Source organism: Budorcas taxicolor, chromosome 1, assembly GCF_023091745.1.
Source record: "Budorcas taxicolor isolate Tak-1 chromosome 1, Takin1.1, whole genome shotgun sequence".
Taxonomy (NCBI): Eukaryota; Metazoa; Chordata; class Mammalia; order Artiodactyla; family Bovidae; genus Budorcas; species Budorcas taxicolor.
This window is the reverse complement of record NC_068910.1, coordinates 21,093,231-21,118,458: the sequence shown is the minus strand read 5'-3', so window position 1 is coordinate 21,118,458 and position 25,228 is coordinate 21,093,231. Positions and strand designations below refer to the sequence as shown.

At 39.8% G+C, this 25,228-nt stretch overlaps 1 protein-coding gene across 2 annotated transcripts in view; it reads right to left on the bottom strand.

Annotated features, from left to right (window-relative positions):
* The window catches only part of PTPRG (protein tyrosine phosphatase receptor type G), a 768,800-nt gene that overhangs the window by 318,446 nt on the left and 425,126 nt on the right, over positions 1 to 25,228 (bottom strand). For both annotated transcript variants that reach the window (XM_052648333.1, XM_052648342.1), the window contains exon 3: positions 9,659 to 9,838. In XM_052648333.1, coding sequence (XP_052504293.1) covers positions 9,659 to 9,838 — 180 coding nt within the window. The remainder of the gene's footprint in view (positions 1 to 9,658; positions 9,839 to 25,228) is intronic.

Sequence of the window (25,228 nt, the reverse complement as noted above, 5' to 3'; positions counted from 1 at the left end):
CTAGCACCAAAAAGACAAGAAGTAAGTGTTGGCACTGGTGTGGAGAAAAGAGAAACTTTGGGCACCACTGGTGGGGATTTTTTCACTATAGAAAACAGTAAGAATAAGTAAGAACAAAACTGTCATTTGACCTACTTATTCCACTGGGGCATTTATCCAAAGCACATGAAAACTAATTTGAAAAGGTATGTGAACCTCTATGTTTAAAACAGCCATGATATAGAAACAACCTAAGGCCTCACAGAGAGACGAACAGATAAAGACGACGTGGTGTATGTAGACACAATGGAACACTACTCAGCCATAAAAAAGAAAGACATTTGCCATTTGCAACAACATGGACGGACTTTGAAGATATTACTCTAAGTGAAACAAGCCAGAAGGAGAAAGACACGTGCGTTATTTCAGTTATGTCTGGAAACTAAAAAAAAAAAAAAAAAAAAAAATGAGCAAACTAAAATGAAAATAAACTCACTGATACAGAGATCAGAGGAGCAGTTACCAGGGCTGGGTGAAATGTGTGGAGGGAATCAACTGTACGGTGACTGATGGTAATGAGACTTGGGGTGCTGATCAGCTTGTAGCGTATACAGATGTCAGATCATAATACTGTATACCTCAAGATTATATTTAAAAAATAGACGGCATTGTATAACTACTGTTTAGAACAGTCTTCCAGGAAGAGGATCCACAGCTTTCATAGATTCCCCCTGTGTCCAGGGCTCCCCACAATGCAAAAATGCTCTGCATAGGGGCAGGGGAGACATACGAGTCACACCATGGATAAGGAATTACTTTCTGAATGTGACGGGGTGACTGAGGACCAGGCATTCGCTGCATTCTTTGCAGGACATCCATTAACAGTTAATAAATTATACTCAACGTGTCTAAATAATGCTGGCCTATTTTCACTTTCATGCATTGGAGAAGGAAATGGCAACCCACTCCAGTGTTCTTGCCTGGAGAATCCCAGGGACAGGGGAGCCTGGTGGGCTACTGTCTATGGGGTCGCACAGAGTTGGACACGACTGAAGCGACTTAGCAGCAGCAGTAGCAAAGCAAGTATTCCCACTAAAATTTGACTAAGTAGCAACAGATGCCAAAAGTTTTTTAAAAATTGATGTGAAAAGGAAAATAAGCCCCTCAGTATCTTATCTCCACCACTTGTCAACCAGCTTTCAACATGACAAGATGGGGAAAGACTACCATTATTGGATCATTAGTGCTGAGACCTCCAACCACCCACAATTCCAGCGTGCATCAGGGAATGCTTTGGGGCTCCTGGTCAAAAGAGAAACTCCCTGGTCTGGAAATCAACACACACAAGTTCAAGTGCTAACCTTCTACTGACTTCCCTATAGGCACCAGCATTTAATTTATCTAATATGTACCTGCACCTACTGGGAAGGAAAGGAAAGATTTTAAATGAGGTATTATCTCCCGTCCTCACAGAGTGTACAGTTGGTGGGGAAAACAGGTCCCAGCACCTGATGCGAAGAACTGACTCATTGGAAAAGACCCTGATGCTGGGAAAGATTGAAGGCAGGAGGAGAAGGGGGCGACACAGGATGAGATGGTTGGATGGCATCACCGACTCAATGGACGTGAGTTTGAGAAAACTCTGGGAGATGGCAATGGGTAGAGAGGCCTGGGGTGCTGCAGTCCATGGGGTTGCAGGGTTGGACACAACTGAGTGACTGAACTGAAACTAAGCAAGATGGACAAGGCAGAATAGTTGACCCTTTAGTCATAAAATATGTTGGATGACAACCCAGTAGAAGGTTCTATGCCCTAAAACAGCAAAGTGGGCTTTAAAAATTATCCTCCAAGTTCAAAATCTATATGAGTCTAGTTATATAACAAAGCACTGGTTTGCCCATTCTGTAATTGGTAAATTAAGCTTCAGTTTACCCAGAAGATAGCTGCTACTACCTGAGCGAGGGCTAGGGCTGGGGGAATAACAGAAAGGATGTGGAGCTTGGCAGGCAGGAAACAGAGCTTGCAGTGTGTCTTGCAAAGAGAGACCTGGGGAAATAGCTCCAACTGGAATTTCAGGGTTCAGACTGAAAGCTAACAGGCTGACAAGAATCCAAGAATCTGGATATCTGATTTTTTAAAAACTTTTTATGTTGTATCGGAGTATAGCCAACTAACAATATTGGATAATTTCAGATGAACAGTGAAGGCACTCAGCCATACATACACATGTATCTGTTCTCCCCCAAATTCCCTTCCCATCCAGGCTGCCGTATAACACTGAGCAGATTTCTCTGTGTTATACAGTAGGTCCCTGCTGGTTATCCATTTAAAATATAGCAATGTGTACATGTTCATCCCCAACTCCCTAACTATCCCTCTCCCCTGCAACCATAAGTTCATTCTCCAAGTCTGTGAGTCTGTTTCTGTTTTGTAAGTAAGTTTCTTTGTATAATTTCTTTTTAAATTTCACATATAAAGGATGTCATATGATATTTCCCCTTCTCTCTCTGACTTACTTCACTCAGTATGACAATCTCTAGGTCCATCCACGTTGCTGCAGATGGCTTTATCTCACTCTTTTTAATGGCTAAATAATAAGGGATCTGGATATTTCAAATAGGAAAATCTTAAAAATGAAAAGCCAACGCACATTTAGCATCCCCCAAAGAAGAACGAAATTTTTTCTTAATTACACTTAAATTTTCTTTTTTGGGCAACCTTGAGCTAACCAGAGGTGCTGCGGAGTATTACAAACACAGGGTTGGGCAGGCCCAGTGTCAATGCTGCGGAACACCCAGATGCTTTCAAACATCTGTCTACTTGGCTGATGCTCTGCTTCTAACCAGAAAGCTTGGCAGCCTCTTTGTGAGCAAAATGACCAATTCATTAATGGCATAAATAACACTCACAGCTTGAAGAAGAAAATGTGATCCAGGGGAAAAGTTCCAATGCCAGTCCCTCTTCAGTACCTATCAAGGATCACTAAGATAAGGTGAATGCAATATCACTGCAATAGGCTGTGGATGATAGAATAAAAATAAGTAATGGTTTCTTATCAAGCCAAACTGGAAACCCTAAGAACATGGACTTGGGAGATCACTGTATTTTCACTTGTTCCAAAAACCTATCCTACATCAATATGCCAGGAATAGCGGTTTTATTGAAATGAGGACACACTAAGATTTTCACCATCAATGCTGGGCACTCTACTCCGTACACAGAGTAAGCAAAACCCCTTTTCAAACCGTGGTTCTCATCTGCGACTAGCTATAAGGACAACAGGAAGAAGGGAGAGAAAGGGGACAAAGTCAGGAGCTGGGAGTAAAGACAGACCAACAGGCAAGAGCCAGTCTTGTTACAGGAGAGGGGAAATTCAGGGAGATGTGAGAGAAAAGATGGGAGAGGGCGAAACCACAAAAATCGAAAGCATGTGGAGATATACACATGAACAGACAGAAATAGATTAGTAAAAGAAGTACACAATAGTAACAGAAGAGGAAGCGCAAACAGTGAGAGTCAAGAAGACAAGCACACAGAGAATTCCTAGAATATTCCACCAATCTCAGAGCTGTTAAAGGCTTTTCTATGCGTGTGATACCTGGACAGTCATGCTGAAACTATGGAACTCCCTCCTGAGTGAGGGCTGAGCACTGAAGTCCGTGAATTTGGCCAGAAATCAAGCATCATGAAAATCACCACTAGAAATCCTGTAAGGAGCCCATGATGGCTCTCAGGAAGGCTGGTGTCCGTTTCTCCACCAACCTTGCTCAAAACCCTGACTCTTCAGGGCACCACGGAGGCAGCAGTTGATCAAGCGGCAACTGCAATGAACGTAGAGTGTCCTTTCTGGTCCGACACTCGCTTGGCTGGGGTGGAGTGGGGCTTACCAGGTGAGCAAAAAGAGAAGCAGTGTCAAATGCTCCTCGTACTGAGCTGGGTTGACATGCTCAGCCACGGAACCAGCATGTGGAAATGACTGAGGTTGTTTTTAAGATTGTATTTTTCTCTTTCTACCAGGCTGCAGTGAGACTGTTCATTGAGACTTAGTTTAAGTGTGTAGGTTCTTATGAAACTGCTTTATCATAAAAGCTCCAAGGACTAGGTGAAATAGAGTAGATGCAACTGTCTCCTGATCTTTGTCTGAATTATATGGGCTCAGCAACATATTAGGACATGGTTCCTCCACAATTTATCTATGCAGACTTTCCCAATTGTTGATCTACTTTTATTAACAGCTACTTTTTTAATCCTCTATGTCAGGTATACGTAGACAAATAAGAAAGAATGTAGGCAAAGAAAAAATAGAGCAAATCAATATGAAGTGTGAAAATAGTAGTAACGTGCATTTTGGCAAGTGTATTTACTGTTTGTCCTTAGTGTAAGGTAACAGAAAAAGAGGTGGAAAAATAAACACATTCCAAATAGTTAAAACTCACAGAAGATCATGGCTTATTAACATACACCAGAACCACTATCTACATCTTAAATTCCAATCATTTATTTAGAAGCTAATGCTAGGAACAGTAAGATTTTCTTGAAATGTTCTTGTTGAATGCATTATCTTTTCGTTCTACAAAAATGAAAGAAAGGGAAATAACTTTAGATGAAATCAAATGAGAACTGGCACAATAGAGAGTTAGGGCTGTTCGGAAAGAAACAGAGAGATGCTATCTGTCTTCTAAAGATATTTTAGACAACTTTCGAGAAGTGGACTACGGACAACCACATTGCTCTGTTGATTATGCTGGATTGGATATATGATCCTATTCACAGGTTAAGACAGATATGAACATTAGAACTGTTTTATGGGAAAGTTACTGTCTGTATGTAACAGGCCACTTTAAATATTAACTTTCTGTATTCATATTTTAATATCCAAAAGACAGTCTATTTTACAGATAAGTGACCTGTAAATTTCCAACAGAAAAAAGAAGTATCTCTTCCTGAATTTATTTTGTAGAAGTGCAAGTTTCAAGAAAAGACTTTGGGGGCTCAAAAGTTAATGACTGAAGAAAAATAAGGTTTTTTTGGCATCTAGGCAAGAAAGTTAGATCCAAAATGAATGATGATAACAAAGACAATGTGGCTTATAATATACTTTTTTTTTAAATTAAACTTTTAATCTTCCTGATAACTGTAGATCCATGTGTAGTTCTAAGAAATAATATAGAGGTCCTGTGTCCCCTTTATTCAGTTTCCCCAAATGGTCAAATCTTTTAAAACTAAAGTACAATGATATGTACTTTTTTAAACTAATATTATCCAGCTTGCCTATCAACACTATTCACTGCTGGTATTATCAACTCCCAGAGTTAATTCAGATACACAGCATCCTGCCCTGTATTTGTACTGTGTTCAACTCAGTTTATATGATCCAGACATAGACAAAGCAAATGGATCCTCATTTCTCTAAAAATACTGGAATATTTATGAACTTATCTGGCATTTTAAAAACAGGAGAATAAAGCTGTTCCTAGGTTCATAAATATTAAAAAGAAAAAAAAAAAAAAAAAAGAACAGGACAGGTTTTCCAGCACCCAAGTTTCTAGAGAAACATACATTGAAACTCTTTTAAGAGAACTAAGATACAATTTGATGTTTATATTTAACACTGCATACCTCAATGTTCATTGCAGCACTGTTTACAATAGCTAGGACCTGGAAGCAACCTAGATGTCCATCCGCAGACAAATGGATAAGAAAGTTGTGATACATATTCACAAAAGAATATTACTCGGCTATTAAAAAGAACACATTTGAATCAGTTCTAATGAGGTGGATGAAACTGGAGCCTATTATACAGAGTGAAGTAAGTCAGAAAGAAAACCACCAATACAGTATATTAACACATATATATGGAATTTAGAAAGATGGTAACGATGACCTTATATGCAAGAAAGCAAATGAGACACAGATAAAAAAAACAGACTTTTGGACTCTGTGGGAGAAGATGAGGGTGGGATGATTTGAGAGAAGAGCGGTGAAACATGTATATTACCATATGTGAAATAGATGACCAGTTCAAGTTTGATGTATGAAACGGGGCACTCAAACCTGGTGAACTGGGACAACCCAGAGGGATAGGAAGGGGACAGATGTGGGAGGGGAGTTCAGGATGGGTGTCACAGGTACACCCATGGCCGATTCATGTCAATGTATTGCAAAAATCACCACAGTATTATAAAATAATTAGCCTCCAATTAAAATAAATAAATAATTGTTTTTTAATAGTTGGTACTTAAAAAAAAAATCACTTCTGCGGAATCATGTTAGATTGATTATCTATGGGCTATTAGCCTCTCTAGCATGATATCATAAATTTTGAAGTCATAAGCACAGTTTGAGAAGTAACAAAGATTTATTTCGGCTTCTCAGAAAGCCGTGCTTCTGAATTTCGGAGACAGATGTATTCATATTTGGATGGCTGTGCTCTAAAAGTCAGGCGCATGCGCCCACAGACAGGCAACAACTTGTGGTCACTCTGGAGGCCCGGAGAGTGACAGAGATTGATAATCAGCTTCTAGAAGACCAAGGTCATGAATCAACTTGCATTGAGTGAACCCTACACTTGTCTAAAACCTGTCATTGGAGATACCAAGCTGAAAGCTGTCACTGAAACATGTTATCTTTGCAGAAGGCTGTCAAGCGTTGCAAGTCAAGTAGAAAACCGTATCACAGAGCCCAGCAAATTGCCTTTGGCAGGCTTCCGGAATGTGGCACCAAGGTGGCACTCAACCCCCAGATCTGATTACCCCAGCATAGCAAAGCTCTCGTCCACCACATTCAGACTGTCTGTAGAGTAATATTCCCATCACAGATCTCCAAAGGATACTCACATTTGAAATACAAAGCAGAGCTACTGTTAGAAAAAATCTGAATTGTAACTATAAACACACCATCTAAACTCAGGGAGTAGAAAGGTGCAGGTGAAAAGGTGTGTACAAATAATATCACCAGTATACAAGTTTGTCCTGAGCAAATGGTCAAATGGATGAATCGAGGAAAAGGAGAAGGTAGCCTGCTATAATGCTCGAAGACCTGTTTATGGGGACATTATGAAAAAGAGCTCGAAGCTAGGAACCACTGTGTTGAGTGGAAAACAATTCTAAGATCAAGTCAGACCAACCCAAAGAAATCAGCCACAAAAAAATCTCTGAAAAATGCTGGTTCAGAGAAAGAAAATAGAGCCCTAAAGTTCTACGTGCAGCCACTTAGATGTTTTTTTTCTTTTTAAGGCAACTCAGTGACCCACAACATGAATGGGACCAAAAGACAGATAATGAAGTCATTTTAGCTTCGCATGAGGGCTTCAGGCAGCCAAGGCTCCTGGAGGGATTGCTAAGAGTGCTCTGTACTGACATCCTTGGTTACAAAGGGATCGTTTCAAAGAGAGAGAGAGAGAGAGTCAGTTTTAATGGGTTGGGTTATAAAAGTAGAAAAATAAGATAAAAAATACCTTTAGCACCACAGAATCCCAGTTAACACTAGGCACAAATGTAATACAAAACCCAGGCATTTATTTTCAAATCAAACAGTGGGGCAGAGCAAGGCAATCTCTGCTACTTCCATCAACAATCTGTAATTGTTATTTGCATGGTAGTGATTAAGAGGGAAGTATTTTGCATTAGCAATTCTGAAAATGTGGTATTTCATACTCATGGACCCTAAGTGAAAGGTGAGGTAGGTAAAATGAAGCCGGAGGATCAAACTGCTGGTCTGATACACAGAGGGATAAGACAGAGTTCATCTGTATTATAATACAAAACAAATATTAACAAATCAAATTCTCAAGGGAGACAAGAAATGCATTTCCATCTGTGCATTTGGCATGGTGATGTCTAGTAGAAATTTCTGTAATGACAGAATGTTCTCTGACCGTGTGGCCTGTTATGGTAGCCATTAGCTATACATGGCTACTGAACATACGAAACGTGGCTAGTACAATACTGCCAAAAGAGATCTATAGGTTCTTTGAAATTCCTATCAAAATTCCAATGGTGTTTTTCACAGAATAAGTTAAAACCATCCTAGAATTCCTATGAAACCACCAAAGACCCTGAATAAGAAAAGGAATCCTTAGAAAGAAGAACAAAGCTGGAGGCATTATACTTCTTGATTTCGAATGATACTCCAAAGCTAAGATAATCAAAACGGTATGGAACTGGAATAAAAATAAACACATCAACCAATGAAATAAAATCTAGATTCTAAGAAATAAACCCACGCATAGGAATATTTGCTCATAATTGACAAAAAGAGCCAAGAATACTCAACGGGAAAAGGATAGCCTCATCAATAAATGGTGCTGGAAAAATGAGACATTCACATATAAGAATGAAGCTGGACCTCACATCCCTCATGAAAAGTAACTTGAAATGGATTAAAGACGTAAACGTAAGACCTGAAACTATAAAACTCCCACAAGAAAACATAGGGAGAAAGCTCCTTGACATTGGTCATGTCAATGATAATTTGGATATGACGTTAAGAGAACAAGCGACAAAAGAAAACCAAACAAATGAGACTCACCAAAATAAAAAGCTCTGCACTGCAAAAGAAATGACCAATAAAATGTAATGGCAAAACGTTATATGCCAATTATATCTTAATGTGTGCTCAGGCACTCAGTTGTGTCTGACTCTTTGCAGCCCCATGGATTATATCCTGCCAGGCTTCCCTGTCCAGGGAATTTTCCAGGCAAGAATACTGTAGTGGGTTGCTATTTCTGACTCCAGGGACCTTCCTGACCCAGTGATCTAATACATGTCTCTTGCATTTCCTGCACTGGCAGGTGGATTCTTTACCACTAGCGCCATCTGAGAAGCCCTATATCTTAACAAAGCTGAAAAAAATAAAGGTAACCCTATCTCTATCCCCAAAGTACAAAGATCTGAACGTGTGTCTCCTCTGCTTTCCAACATTGCAGACAGACACCCTAAGAAGGCAGGAAACAAAAACAAAACTGTACATGGAATAAATTTTAATCTTACGGAGCTTTAATTAATTTAAATTTAAATATAGCTAACATATGGCTAGTGGTCCCCATACTAAAACAGAGGTCTCAAAGTTCATTCTATATAATTTACATGGACTGACCCACTCAAATCTTTACAATTCTATGAGATTGATACAATTTCATTATCCATATACGTTTTTATCTTTATATTTTTACCCTGCTGCTGCTAAGTCACTTCAGTCGTGTCCGACCCTGTGTGACCCCATAGACAGCAGCCCACCAGGCTCCACCGTCCCTGGGATTCTCCAGGCAAGAATACTGGAGTGGGTTGCCATTTCCTTCTCCAATGCATGAAAGTGAAAAGTGAAAGTGAAGTTGCTCAGTCGTGTCCAATCCTCAGCGACCCCATGGACGGCAGCCTTCCAGGCTCCTCCGTCCACGGGAGTTTCCAGGCAAGAGTACTGGAGTGGGGTGCCATTGCCTCCCTATCACACTGAAAAAAAAAATCTGTAAGCACAAAGTGGTTAGGCAGTTTGCCCAAAATCACACAGCTAGTAAAGCAAGCAGCGGTTCTTAAACCGAGGATCAAATCCAGAGCTCTCACTCAGCTGTACGTTTATAGGAACATGCACAGCTAAAGGAGCAAGTCATGGTTAAGGTACAGACCAGAGACACCAGAAACTTTTCATGCTGGCCTACAGACAGGTAAAGAAGATACTGTACCTGTTTTCCCTGTGTTTTTCATCCAGGTTTTGTTAGAAGACTCGTTGTCGAAGCCATCGAGTTGCAAGTCCTGGTACTCTTCACTGACACGTGCATGCTGGTCTGAAATGTCTATAGGCGACTGCTGATGGCCCCCACAGCTGACACTGGACGTGACCCAGTACTCAGGACCGTAGGCACCTGTTAAGAGAAAACAAGATTTCAACTCCTGTGGCTCAAAGGACATGGATGGAATGAATAAGACACACAAAAGTCAAGCACGTCATCTGCCAAGATACATTCTCCTATGTAAACCCACCCTAACAATGTTAGTGCCTTGGAAAGCTATCAGCCCAAGCCACTTGCTCCGTAGGGCAAGAAAATGTAAATAAAAAATGTTACTTCAGACAGTTTTGCTTCTTGATTTGTAACCAAATATTTGCTCATTTTTTTCTGTTACCCAATTAAGAAAATTGAGCAGAAGGGTTGTCAAGAGTTATTCACATTAAAATAATTGTTTTAAACATATTTTTCCTAAAATAAACAGAGCATTTATTCACAAGAAAACACCTTTATCAATTTAACATGTTCTGCTATTGTGAACATTATACGAAACACAACTTTTTGTTATGTTTCTAGGAATTTCTGAACTGGAAAAAAAATTGAAAGCAACACAACACTGGATGAGAGTCACCACAAACAATGTAGTCAATAGGATATGGTTTTCCTTTGGCTAATTGTGAGATTTTTCCGTGTAGCCAGTTTGAACATGTATGTATTAAGGCACCCACTTCTCTTTCTCAGCTCCTCTTTCATAGGAGATGGCGATATAAAACTACCTTAGGACTGGACTCAGCATTCATATAAATAAAGATTTTGGAGGGACATATGCCACAGAAATAGACAAAGAGAATGCAGCTATCATGCATAACCCTGATGAGTGTCAAGCAGATATAGGGAGAGAAATTTTTACAAGCTTTGTGACATGACAAAGCAGAAGTAGTCAACTAGAAAAAAAATCATTTACTAGAGAGATTACGATACATTTTTTGTTTGAAAACCAGATATAGAAGAGGTCTAAAAGGTATACTTTTTTCAATTTTTCATTTTATATTGGAGTACAGTTGATTTATAATGTTGTGTTAGTTTCAGGTATACTGCAAATTGATTCAATTATATATATACATATTCTTTCTCAAATTCTTTTTGCACAGAGGTCATTACAGAATATTGAGTAGTTCCCAGTGCTATACCATAGGTCCTTCTTAATTCTCTGTTTTATATATAGCAGCATATAATAACTGCATAATAATTAGAAGATAAAACTTAGACTTCTCAATCAATACAGTTTAGTTTGTGTATAAACAAACATATATACAAACTTGTATTCCTAGCAGGATTTTTTTAGCTTTAAATTTCTTCACATACCAAGTAAAAGAGGATGAATGGCCAAAGTGACTTTAGGTGATCAACTCATCCATGAACCCATTCCTTTCTGCCTCATTCCATACTTAGCCTTGCATGATGGAAGACAGGAGGACATCTTAGGTCTCCCTGCTACCAAATACGAGTCCACACCTGTGCCCAACACCCACCACACACTCACTGACCATGGATTTCCCCATTCCCCTAGGTCTGATACTGGAGAAGGCAATGGCACCCCACTCCAGTACTCTTGCCTGGAGAATCTCATGGGCGGAGGAGCCTGCTGGGCTACAGTCCATGGCGTCGCAAAGAGTCAGACACGACTGAGCAACTTCACTTTCACGTACTGGAGAAGGAAAAGGCAACCCACTCCAGTGTTCTTGCCTGGAGAATCCCAGGGACGGGGGAGCCTGGTGGGCTGCCGTCTATGGGGTGGCACAGAGTTGGACACGACTGAAGCAACTTTGCAGCAGCAGTAGCAACTAAGTCTGATACAGCTCACAGCAGATACAAATAGGGGTACCATGAACAAAGGGGTGACCACAAAAAACCTTTTCAGTCACAGTAATGGAAGCTTCATGGCTGCAAGAGTAACTGACAAAGCTGCCCCCAAAATGATTCAAATGCTTGCTGTCTGGCAAAGAGCTCAGCCTCACTCTATTCCTGGGTCCTTTTCCCTAATCCATATCCCAAAGACTAAGATAAAAGACTATCAGAAAGAACACGTTCACTGATGGGCAGAGATTCAGCAACCGCAGGTTACATTTCAAAATTACTTGTAAGTGCCAGAAGACTTTCTGCAAAAAGTTAGCATCACCACTTGCTTTACTGTACGATTCCAGCTACATTAGGAATTGTCAAGGGCTGTTTCCTCATGTCATGTCACCTCTTGGTCAAATTCCCTAAGACTGAGTGAGATGAGTCACGAAGGAACAGAATGTGCATTTGCGTATGTTTCACCTTGCATCAATATACTTGAAGAAAAAAAGGAGAGGAAAGCGGACGGGAATGGCTCCAATTATCCTATTTGCTCTAGATTTTCTTCCACATACCAAAAAGATTCCTATGAATAAAGTGCCGTTGATGTATTTGATAGCTGAGCACCATGTTAATTCTGGCTAAGCTACAACTGGGCCTGTATGTTGGAAATATGGAAACTTAAGTGTTAGAATATTGTGTGTGTGTATGTATGTATACAATGTCTTTCAGAAACTCACTACTACAATAAAATTACACTCAATGGAAAAAGAATGCATGGTAAAAAATCAATTCTAACACACGTGACTCCAAAGAACTAAGAACACAAGCCATCATTTGTAAAAACACCTAGACACCTGGCAGTTATCCTACTAATAAAAAAAAAATACTCTGTAATCTCTGATAGATACTTGCCATTCACATTATTTCTCATAACCTGCCAGACATGGGTGAAATATAAGTTAGCACTCTATAAAAATATAATCAGGGTTCATATCAGTGAGATTCATTTGTTCACTGGAAACAATCTGAAGATTTAAGCCAACTACCATGCTTGCTTTCACACTTCTACCCAATATATGCTCAAGCGCAATTTTAATTGAAACTGATCTTCCACTTCAGATTTTAAATTAATTCTTCTTTGGAGTGTTTCATGATCCAGACACCCTTGCTTTGCAAAAACCCCTTATGTCATTAGTGGAGGAAATAGAACACTTTTTCCAAGCTTGCAGGTATCGATTACCTATTCTCACGCTGAAGCACCACTGCCGTTCCACACTGTATAAATCTCTTCAGTGTTCAGACACTTTATAAAGGACTGAGAATTATATCATTAATCATTTCCAGATGCACAAGTCTCAAAGCATTGAATGCTTTGTTTTTCAAAACTATGAGTAAATGCCTTTAAGCTAAAAACATGACTCAAAACAAAACAAAACCACTGTGGTTAACTGAAACCTAGTTTTGAAGGAGGGAAAACAATTAGCAAGAAGCCTCCTCTCTTGGGCTTCCCTGGTGGCTCAGAGGTTAAAGCATCTGCCTCCAATGCAGGAGACCTGGGTTCGATCCCTGGGTCGGGAAGATCCCCTGGAGAGGGAAATGGTAACCCACTCCAGTATTCTTGCCTGGCAGGCTACAGTCCATGGGGTCGCAAAGAGTCGGACACGACTAAGTGACTTCACCTTCACCTTCACCTTCCTCTCTCAGGTCTGGGATTACCCATCTAAAATAAGAAGAAAAAGTCACGTGCATTGTTGCTTCCTCTTATTGACTCTTTCTCAGAATATCTGCATTTTAACAGCTGGACCAACCCTGACATGACAATCTAACATGCAAGGCTATCTTCTCAAAAAAGGGGAGGCATGGGGCTCAGAGGTAGAAACCGCAGCATAGCTCGGCTGCCAAGAGCAACTCCCTGTTCACCTGTTAAGAGTCTAGTATGAATTAGATCTGATTGAGACATACTGCCAACATATTAGTACCAAGGGAATTTAACAGTGACTTTCCCTCAATCTAGAATGAGAAATATTTTCTTTTTTTTTTGGCAGGGAGATCTTAATTCCCGGACCAGGGCTCGAACCCATGCCCCATGCAGTAGACGTGCGGAGTCTTAGTCACTGGGCTGCCAGGGAATTCCCAGTATTTTCCTTTTAATAAATTTAATGCATACATCTGAAACTCCTGGCTGAAGGTTTTGACCTCAGTGTAAATATCCCCTTGCCAAGGAGGCTTTTGTGAGAAATGCACAGGGGTCTGTATTCTCCTGGCAATGGGTTCTTGTTTTCCTAAGGACATCTGATCATCAATGTAATTATTTACTCTTTACTGTCTGGCTTCCCCACCAGCTCATTACTCTATGAGAACAGGTTCCTTCTCTACATTGTTTGACTTCATTCTACTGTCTACATAGAACTGTATAGACAATGAGCTCCTAGTATACATATTTTTACCACAAATACATAAATTGGAAGATGACATTAAGCAATCTTCCATAGGTCTGTCTTCTCATGACATGTTCTCTGTCATTACTGTGGTTTTAATTTTACACTTCTATCTGCTGATTTCTTCCTAAGTCTTCATTTCCTGGACTCAAGATGTCAGCTCTCAAAGTAAACACTCATTTCTTCATTAAGACATTACATTAATCTGAACAGTGATACAGTGTTATCAGCAAAGACATGATGTACAGGATAGAATCTATGTGCAAACTTAACAAGTCCACCAACGGCAATTAAGGTTTTTTAAAAGAAAGGAATGTGATAAAACTTTGCTTTCTAAACCTTTTGGGAACCGATTATTCTTAAGATGCTCATTTTTTCTACGCTTTAGCAGAGCTCTCCAATCAAAGGTCAATCAAGGAGGAAACGAGTCTTGCTCATTACTTCATCAACAAAGTCACTTCAATACTGACTCAACAAATGCTCAGTACCAGGCTCAGTGCTAAGAAATGGTGGTTGAGGGGTGGAGATGCGACGGATGCCTCTGTAAGCTCATCTGTCAGCTCATCTGTACAACAAACGGGGAACATCAGTAATCAGACCTCAAAGGCTGGTTATGAGGATCAGATGAGATAAGCCACAGAAGATACTCAGTATAAGAAAAAAACAATAGAAACTCGGTGCATGGTGGTTGGTGTGATTATTGGCACTGTTACTGTGTTATAAAATACACAGCAATCCCTCCTCAAGAACCCGACCATATATAATGAAGGAAATAACCGTGCACTCAAGCAAGGACTACGGTAGGTGGAGGTGGGGATTAAGTGCTACACAGGGAGAGAGGAGAGACACCTGAAGGAGAGAAATTTACATCAGAAGTGGAGAGAAATTTACTAGGTCCCTTGGACTGCAAGGAGATCCAATCCATTCTGAAGGAGATCAGCCCTGGGATTTCTTTGGAGGGAGTGATGCTGAAGCTGAAACTCCGGTACTCTGGCCACCTGATGCAAACAGTTGACTCATTGGAAAAGACTCTGATGCTGGGAAGGATTGGAGGCAGGAGGAGAAAGAGACAACAGAGGATGAGATGGCTGGATGGCATCACTGACTCGAGGGACGTGAGTCTGAGTGAACTCTGGGAGTTGGTGATGGACAGGGAGGCCTGGCGTGCTGCGATTCATGGGGTCACAAAGAGTTGGACACGACTGAGCAACTGAACTGAACTGAAGTGCTTCCCACATGGGCAGAGGACAAGAGTCAGAAGTACAGCTGATCCCTTCAGGAGGTGAAGTTTAATCCTAGCACCTGCTGCATTTAGGGACTAGCTTCCCAAGAATAAGGCAGAAAAGCGGGGGAAAGGCAACTTCTCAATGGAGAAGCCTGGTAAAGAGCACCTCAGCCAAGTGATGGAGGTCAAACCCACCTTCGGTATCACGGGTTATCACGCACATCCTGACAGGATGTGGTAAGAAGGGTACAGAACCACTCTTTGATTTTTGTTTATTTTAAAATTTTATTATTTTTTTAATTTTAATTTTTACTTTTACTTTACAATACTGTATTGGTTTTGCCATAGATTGACATGAATCTGCCACGGGTGTATATGAGTTCCCAACCCTGAACCCTCCTCCCGCCTCCCACTCCATATCATCTCTCTGGATCATGGATTCTTTTTTAAAAATCCATAACCCCCATGATGAGGAAGACATCAGACACACCCATACTGAGGAACGGAACATTCTACAAAACACATGGCCAATAGTCCTTAAGGTAATGACAAGCAAGCAGAGACAATAAAAAACTGTCACAAACCAAAGAAGATTTAGGAGCCAAGACCAAAACTGCAATGTGGTATTTGAGACTGAATAATGGAACCAAACATGGAAATTGGTCAGAAAACCCATGAGCTCTGAATAAAGGCTGGAAGAAAGAGGAAGACATATTTATGAAACTCACAGAAAGCAAATAAAACCTAAGTTGTTAAGTGGGCTACATTTTAATATCTAGCTTTTACTGACTTTACTGTTACATATTTGGGGGTAGCTCTATGGCCTAGTGGATGAAGGAGAGGGATACTGATTTACAGATAATGCTGTGCTTATTGTCACCCTCTTTGTAAGAAAGAAATTTGCACAGAGCAATGCCAAAGGAAAAGAGAGGTGGCCTAAAGAAGGATATTTCATTATTTAAGGTTACATAAAAATCTTCAAAAGTTGGACAAATTATAGCTAAGGAAAAACATTATTAGCTTAATTTATGGCTTATTTGTGCATGAAAAGAACCCACCTCTACCTCCACGGTGTACCATTAACGAGTCACTCTATTTTCTCATTTTGAGATGCTTACACTGCAGTAGACTAGCACCAAGAAAACGTATTTCTACAGGAGGGTAAATAAATCACAACTGGAGATTAATTCCAACTGGCCTCTTTAAGGCAGACAATTCCCCATGTGAAAATAATGGCAAATACTGTAAATCTGGGTTCGCGTCTGAGATCCTGCTTAATCTGCACTGCTTCTTTAAGGCATATTTAACTCAAAGAACTAGGTTGTGAAAATAACGGCAAATACTGTAAATCTGGGTTCACGTCTGAGACCCTGCTTAATCTGCACTGCTTCTTTAAGGCATATTTAACTCAAAGAACTCAGTTGACATGCATAAATTCTGAACCCAAACTAAGCTAATGTGTTCAAAGAAAAATAAAAATCTGAGAGACACATCTCAACCCCCCTCCACATCTCCAACAATATTACTTGAAAAACTAAGAGGAGCAAATATAACTGGTTAGCAATACGACTTTTCTATAGTGTAAGTAAACCATCTCACTTCAATGTAGTTCGCTACTAATACCTGATATGAGAAAAAGAGATAAAAATGCTATCTTTAGAGTATATAAATCATACTTGTGTCTAAAAGCAAAGAATTTCCAATGTCTATTTCAAACAATGGATTCTTTAAATACATAAGAGATTCTTTGCAGAAAATAAGCATATACCTTGAGTTTATTTTACTAATAACATATCCAAATAATGATTTCTATTCACTAATGAAAAGCCATTAAAAATAATGAATTCTGTCTAAATCTAATTAAAAACAAAACTAATATACATGTTATATGTTGTTACTAGTCAAATATGCTTATTAATGCCTCCCTCAAGGAATTTACATTAAAAGCATTACCTTGATCCAGGCATCTAGGTGTCTACTTTTAACCAACAGCAACAATCCAAAAATAATGTATTTTTTAACCTAAAAGTATAATTAATGTTTTTTCTCCCAAATCTAAAACACGTATTTAAACTGTTCTATTTTTTAATTTAAAAAGTTTATGTGACTTAACTTATGACTATTCTGCATTTTCCACCCCTGGTAGCTAACTACGTGTTGTAAGTTAAACACTGTATACATGAAAAATGGAAAAAGGACTAAAAAGCATTCATGTTGCTGATCTCCAGATCATCTCTAAAACTCCAAAGAGTTCTAAATGTTACAAGAATACTTCCTGTAACACCTGAAAGAATCAAACAGGCACATTAAATTTTGTTGACATTTTAGCTAACATTCACTCTCACTGTATACAGTCCTGAAAGTAACCACAGGATCTGGTGAGGATTACACAAATAATTACAGAGTGCATCCGCCAGTACATGGCACGTACTAATAGTGCTCGGTAAGCATGATTATCTGTACTTTCACCTGGAAACCACAACCAAAATTAAATTCTGGATGATGTGACCCTGCTCCAGGGCTCCAAAAATAGCACCTGATTGCTCATCTGGCCGTTAGTTTAATTCCATTGTCCTTGACAAAAGACTGACTCAGGAAGGAGTATTAATCCAGGACTAAACCATTGAGGAGAGGGGATTTTCCTGCTCAGAGGAAATGTTTTAGGTGGGAGGTTTAGAGAAGACTCTTGAGAGTCCCTTGGACTGCAAGGAGATCATACCAGTCAATCCTGAAGAAAATCAGTCCTGAATATTCATCGGGACTGATGCTGAAGCTGAAACGCTAATACTTTGGCCACCTGATGCAAAGATTGAAGGCAGGAGGAGAAGGGGACGACAGAAGATGAGATGGCTGGATGGCATCACTGACTCAAAGGACATGAGTTTGAGCAAGCTCTGGGAGTTGGTGATGGACAGGGAAGCCTGGCGTGCTACATTCCATGGAGTTGCAAAGAGTTGGACATGACAAAACTGAACTGAATTGATAGGATTCAATGTAACCTTTGGCAACAAAGGTCTGTATATTCAAATCTATGGCTTTTCCAGTAGTCATAAACAGATATGAGAGGTGAATCATAAAGACGGGTGAGCATGAATAATTGATGCTTTTGAAGTGTGGTGCTGGAAAAGACTCTTGAGACTCTCCCCTTGGACTGCAAGGAGACCAAACCAATTAATCCTAAAAGAAATAAACTCTGAAGATTCATTGGAAAGACTGATGCTAAAGCTGAAGCTCCAATACTCTGGCCACCTGATACAAAGAGCTGACTCACTGGAAAAGACCCTGGTGCTGGGAGAGACTGAAAGAAAAAGGAGCAGGGGACAGCAGAGGATGAAATGGTTAGACAGCATTGCTGACTCAATGGACATGACTCTGAGCAAATTCCAGGAGATACTGAAGGGCAGGGAAACCTGGTATGCTGCAGTCCATCGGGTTACAAAAAGTCAGACACGACTCAGCGACTGAACAACAACATTCAAAACCAGGCTCCAGATTTTTGTTCTGAGTCTGAGGGAACAACCTACCTCCTCCCTGAATGGGAGCAGAGAAGAGGCGAGGAATGGACTGATTTTGAATCAAGATTGAATGAGGTGGAGGCCAAAGCTGACAGGGAAAAAGGCAGGTGGTGAGGAGAAGGGGTAGGACCTGACCAAACAAATGCTGAGATTCAAATTTGATCTCTAGACTTCTCAATTTTAAGTGTCTTTGTAGTCAAAACTTCTTGATTAGGCTTTCTGCTATTTGTGATGGAAGAAATATAGGAGATAATCAGAATGTTAGTTTAAAAATACCAACAGTTAAATCACTCAGCGCTTTCCCCATTCATCACTAGGAAGAAAATGTCAAATTATAAAGATAAAAATCAGGAACGCATGCTGGATGGAATGTATAAGGATAACATCTCCGGATTCCCCTTCCTTCCTTTCCTCTCTCCCTAGAGGAGAGGATAAATTTGGGTAAGGCTTTTAAGATCTCATTTAGACAAAAGAAGAGGGAACAGGTCCTGAAGTCCCTGACTATAAATTCACAATGGGTAAAACAGAGGCCATGGGACAGGAATGTCTGACTTAATGGGACCAGATGCCTCTCTCTGAAGTCCTCAGCCTCAGAGACAAGACACAACGCAAGTCACTACCTAGGGAAGACCTGCCAAGGTGACCACGCTTGATTCCCAAAGGTCACAATTTCATCTCAGGGTGGGGCAAACAAGACAGACAATTAGGATCTAGTTCAGTCTGGCTCAGACAGTGCTGGAACTTCCTGTCTTTGAGTGGAAGGCCTTTTTCACACCATTTCTCTCTACAGTAAGTACCTAGTCTCATACTGTGTTGTAGAACAGAAACTACTTCAGCTTATGAGAAATCCCCATCATGAGAAGGAACAGGGAAACATTTCCAGACACATTTTAAGAGTTTGGTGTTTGCAAGGGCTAAGAGTGTACAGACCAACCCCATGATATAAGGGCTGAGAGGAAAAGAACAAGGAATTAAAAATCATTTTATGAGGTGTTCACTCAACAGCTGAGCTGGGGTGGAGGGGGTGTGTGGGTCTGGGAAGCACTTCAGAGGGTAGAGACAGGATGATTCACACCCTTCCTGCAACAACTATAAAAGGAGGAATGTATGCTCCAAAATGTATTAACTATTGAGTGCCATCCGGGGAAATGTCTAGACGTAAAGTGCCACATTTATGAGGTGACGCCAAAACAACACGATGGATTCTGTGCCTCTGTGACACACTGTGAATAGTTCACTTCAACTTACACTCTCCTCTATTTCAATCAATTTACAGTGTGGGTAACATCCAACGAAGGGGATCTATAAGGAAAACCTGGAGAAACCAGCAGAAGCAACAGAGAAAAAAAGAACATTAACTCCTTTCAGTGCATCAAATCACAGGACACTCTGCTAACTTAGCTATTTAAAATAGTCTTCTCATCCAAGCTGTATTTCCTTGACCTCGTGCATTTCTTTCGAGTATACAGTTCGTGAGAAAATAACCTCCATGATGTGAAATACTTGACTACTTGGTTCACGCAGTACACAGAAGGCACTCAATAAATAAGTATCAAAAGGGCCAGTATTAAGGTGAAGCACTCACCCAAACTTATTTATCAAAATAGAAAATATTCCAATGAAATATTTTAAAGTTTGAAGTGAATGCCAAAAAAAAAAACCTATGATGAGCAAAATATTTAAAAAAATAAAGATATTATCATTAACAAAGTCCTGTACAAAGTCCTACTGGAGTCTGAGGCAAAAGGGAAAACCAGCAATTGCAAATATTGCATTAAAATGTAATGTCTCTTGATTACTGAGTTTTTTTGACACTCTAGTCCCAGCCCGACTAAAAATGACTGAGTGATACTTAATAGTATACAGCCATCAAATGACATCATTAAGGAGAATCCATTTGGAGAATAGTCACTTTGTGCCAGGCATCGTGATGAAACATGTTATAGTTTATCTTCTTTGAGCCTTTAAAAAAACTTGTCTCAAGTATATATGTTTCTGTTTCTCGGGTTAAGAAATTGAAGCTCAGAAGCCAGGAAACTTGCCCTGACATAGTGACAGAGCATGGAGTCAATTTCAGATATACGGGAATAACCCGTACTATGAAACAAAGAGGTCGCAAACTAGGGCATGTGCGGCACACATAGCCCACCACCTGGTTTCGTAAATAAAGGTTTATTGGAACACAGCCACAGCCATTCACATATGTATTATCCTTGGTTTTTTCCAGACTGTAACTCCAGAGTTAAAATCTTAAGAGAGACAAAAAAATAAACCCTCTAAAATATTTATCATCTAGCCTTTTGTTTACAAAGTGAAAAAACTGGCAATAATGTAAATATCCAACAGTAGGGGCTTGCTAAGCAAACTACTTTCATATTTAAGAGTTCAAAAGTAGACAAATCCTATTCTCAGATAAATTCCCAATGGTTACAAGTGTTAAATATTTAAAATAAGTAAAAGTACAAGAAGCAGTTGTGAGGAAGTTTGAAGTAGGAAAAGTATTTCTACATATGTAAAATCCTAAGCATCAGGAAGACTAATAAAATCAAATTTATTAAAGAAATATTTAATTTTCTGATAGCAGAATGCACCATAAGAAACAACTAAAAACAAATGATCTGCAAAACCATTTGCAATTCAAACCACAAAAAGGAAAATGTCTTTATTATACCAAGGGATTCTAGAAACTGATAAACCCAAAACTGGACATAAAAATGGGCAACAGATATGAATCAACAGTTGAAATAAAAAAGGAAAACACAAATGGCCCCTTAACACAAGAAAAGCTGCTCTGCCACACTAATACTAAGAAACACAAATTAAAATTGCATAGATGCATTCTTTTACTCACTCAATCTGTAAACACCAAGATGTTTGAATATACACTGATGTGTTTGAATAAGTATATTTATTTATGCCACAGAGAGACTGAAACAACCTTCATAAAAGAAAATTGGATAACAAGTGTTTAAAGGAAACAGCTTCCCAAAAGGTGCCAGTGGTAAAGAACACCCCTGCCAATGCAAGAGATGCAAGATATGTGAATCAATCCCTGGGTTGGGAAGATCCCCCAGACAAGGAAATGGCAATCCACTCCAGTATTCTTGCCTGGAGAATCCCATGGACAGAGGATTCTGGCAGGCTGTATGTAGTTCATAAGGTTGCAGAGAGTCAGAATTGACTGAAGCAACTTAGTACACACATGTACATTGAAAGGAAAAACGTGCACTCCTTTAAGCCTAGTGTTAATTCTTCAGGTATACTTGTATTCATACAAGTTAAGGTTAAGGTTAGTTAGGGGCTTCCCAGGTGGCGCTAGTGGTAAAGAACCTGCTTGACAAGCAGGAGACCTAAGAGACACAGCTTGGATCCCTGGGTCAGGACGATCCCTGGAGGAGGGCATGGCAATCCACTCCAGGATTCTTACTGGAGAATTTCATGGACAGAGGGTCCAGGCGAGCTTATGTTTTAAAAAATGAGAAAATAAATGATCATATATATAACTATATATGTATACACATATATTCTTACTGTAGGTATATAAAATACCCCTGGAAGCATATTTCAGAAAGCATAATACTAGTAAATGAAGAGAAAATAAGAAGAGGATATTTTTCACTAACCTATTTAAAAGTTAAACTTAAGAACACATAGAAACTTAACATGCATGGAGGAGTACCTGATATCATTCAGTGGTAATATTACAGAGCAAATACTACAGAAGTATATCAGATCATGTACAGAAAAAAGTTAAATAAAATTAAAACCAGAGACAAAAAACAAAGATTACAAAGAAGCTTGCTAAACTGTAAATGGTGGTTAGCTCCAGGATGGGAATCAAAAGATGCATGTACATGAATGTGTGTGGAAGGCTGAAATGAACACCCAAGTAGTGAACATCAAATAAAGTACTTGCACATGAATATAACATGCTAATATGATCTAGAAAGATATTTATTTTGAGGGTACATGTAGTGCTTTATTTAACAACAAAAATTTTTTTTTTTTAATTTTGGACACACTTCTGAGATTTTGACCTAAGAATATTCTTGAGGGACTCTGGAAGTCCTGGGGTCTTATAACATGATGGTATCATTCTAACAGGGACGCCAGTAGGGTAAAAGTTTGTTCTTTGTGGGAAAATAAACTATTTTCATCTTTAAAGCACAGGCATGTATGTATGTTTGTAATCAGATGGAGGTGATTAAGGGGATGTTATCCATAATGTTAAAATTTCACATGTTAAGGGCTGATTAGGGGGAAAATATCTAAAACCTCATTAAAAATAAAATCCATTTTTCTGAGCTCCCATAGCAGCACCTTCAAGAGTGGGATCAAGGAAGCTTTTCTGAGAACAATGAAAAAAGTCACAAACATTACTCTGAGCTGACACAGTACTAACTACTACAAAAGACAGTGTGTTTTACAAAAACTCTCTTGTAAAAATATCTAATTAGGCAGTGGGCAGTAACAGAAAATAAGGTTGAGAAGAAAAAGATTGAAGAATTCTGTAGGCAAAACAGATCCTCAAGTCTTTTTCTTTTTGTATGAATTCATTTATTTTAATTGGAGGATAATTACTTTACAATATTGTGGTGGTTTCTGCCACACATCAACATGGATCAGCCACGGGTCCACATGTGTGCCCCTATCCTAAACCCCTCTCCCACCTCCCTCCCCATCCCATCCCTCTGGGTTGTCCTAGAGCAAGGCTTTGAGTGCTCCACAGGTCTTTCTCAAGCGACTGTTGAGTCAGATCCATGTGAAAGTAGAACTTCTATTTTAACTTTAAACCGAGGCAACTATTTAAAAAGCCAATACTACTGAGAAGTCTTATGTTCCTCACTGTAATTTTACGTCATTGCTGCTGCTGCTGCTAAGTCGCTTCAGTTGTGTCCGACTCTGTGCGACCCCATAGACGGCAGCCCACCAGGCTCCCCCGTCCGTGGGACTCTCCAGGCAAGAACACTGGAGTGGGTTGCCATTTCCTTCTCCAATGCATGAAAATGAAAAGTGAAAGTGAAGTTGCTCAGTCGTGTCCGACTCTTAGCGACCACATGGACTGCAGCCTACCAGGCTCCTCCGTCCATAGGGTTTTCCAGGCAATAGTACTAGAGTGAGGTGCCAATGCCTTCTCCGAATTTTATGTCATTAACCCATAGGAAAACCCTATGGTATATTAGGATTATCCACTGTAAATATAGCAGTGCATACCTGCAGGAATATGGGTTTCACTTTTAATGAAGTTTTCTAGTCATCAAGTCCAGTACTGGTCTTTCAGTCATCATTTTGGAATAATTGTTTTCATCATTCTACTATCAATCCATTTTATCCTCCATTATTCCAGTTTATCTTCCATTATTCCATCATAATACTAATATACTAATAATACCACTAGTATACCCATTATTACAAAAGGAAAACTGAGATTCACTTACTTGGAGTGCAAGTACTTGAGGCTATGATTTGAACCCAAGTCTGCACAACTACGGAGTAGGAAATGGCAACCCACTCCAGTGTCCTTGCCTGGAGAATCCCAGGGACGGGGGAGCCTGGTGGGCTGCCATCTATGGGGTCGCACAGAGTCAGACACGACTGAAGCGACGACTTAGCAGCAGCAGCAGCAGCTGCACAACTGTAACTCTTCATTTTGGCTGCACTGCCTGTTGCTTCTCTCCTACATCCTACTGAATTTTCACCCATCATTCCTGCCTCACAGGCGCTGGGGAGATCCTGATTTTGTCATCTAATTCGAGACGTAGGCCTCCCAGTAACATGCCAGTCACAAATTTAATAAATCCATCTCCTTTGTCAAGTCAATGATAAAAATGCTCAAAAGGCCAGGGCCCAAGATAGAACTCTCCATCATTACAGTGGTGTATTATCCAGAATTCCCTGGGAAGATTTTTTCAATCTACCATGAATCCTCATTTCTCCATCTTAACTCTAAGAATATCAAGAGATAGGATGTCAAGGCTTTTCTCTGAAATACAGATGCCTGTGTTGGTTGTGCCTGAAAATTCAGCAATGTGTTCAACACATAGCAGAGCTTTAAAGAGGTAGGGGTGCTAACAAAGACCTTTCCTGCAAATACCAGCACACAGTGCTTTGAGGGCAGGACATACTTTAATTTCCTCACCCTTGCGACCCATCCTAGGAAGAGCAGGCAGTGGATAACTAAGGGTTGCAGAAATGGGGCACAGAATGGGAATATACAAAAAGAGCAAATCAGTGAGATGACAAAATGGCCAACTCTGTTGCTCATTCTGCCAGGAATTTGTGATCAAAGTAAGATTCCTGATGAAAATCTCATCAACTTTAGGAATCACTACTGGAGAAGGAAATCGCAACCCACTCCAGTACTCTTGCCTGGATAATCCCATGGACGGAGGAGCACTGTCGGCTACAGTCCATGGGGTCGCAAAGAGTCGGAGATGACTGAGTGACTTCACTTACTTACTTACTTATTATACTTTTAGGGACTAAACTGATCAGTGATGAGGAAGAA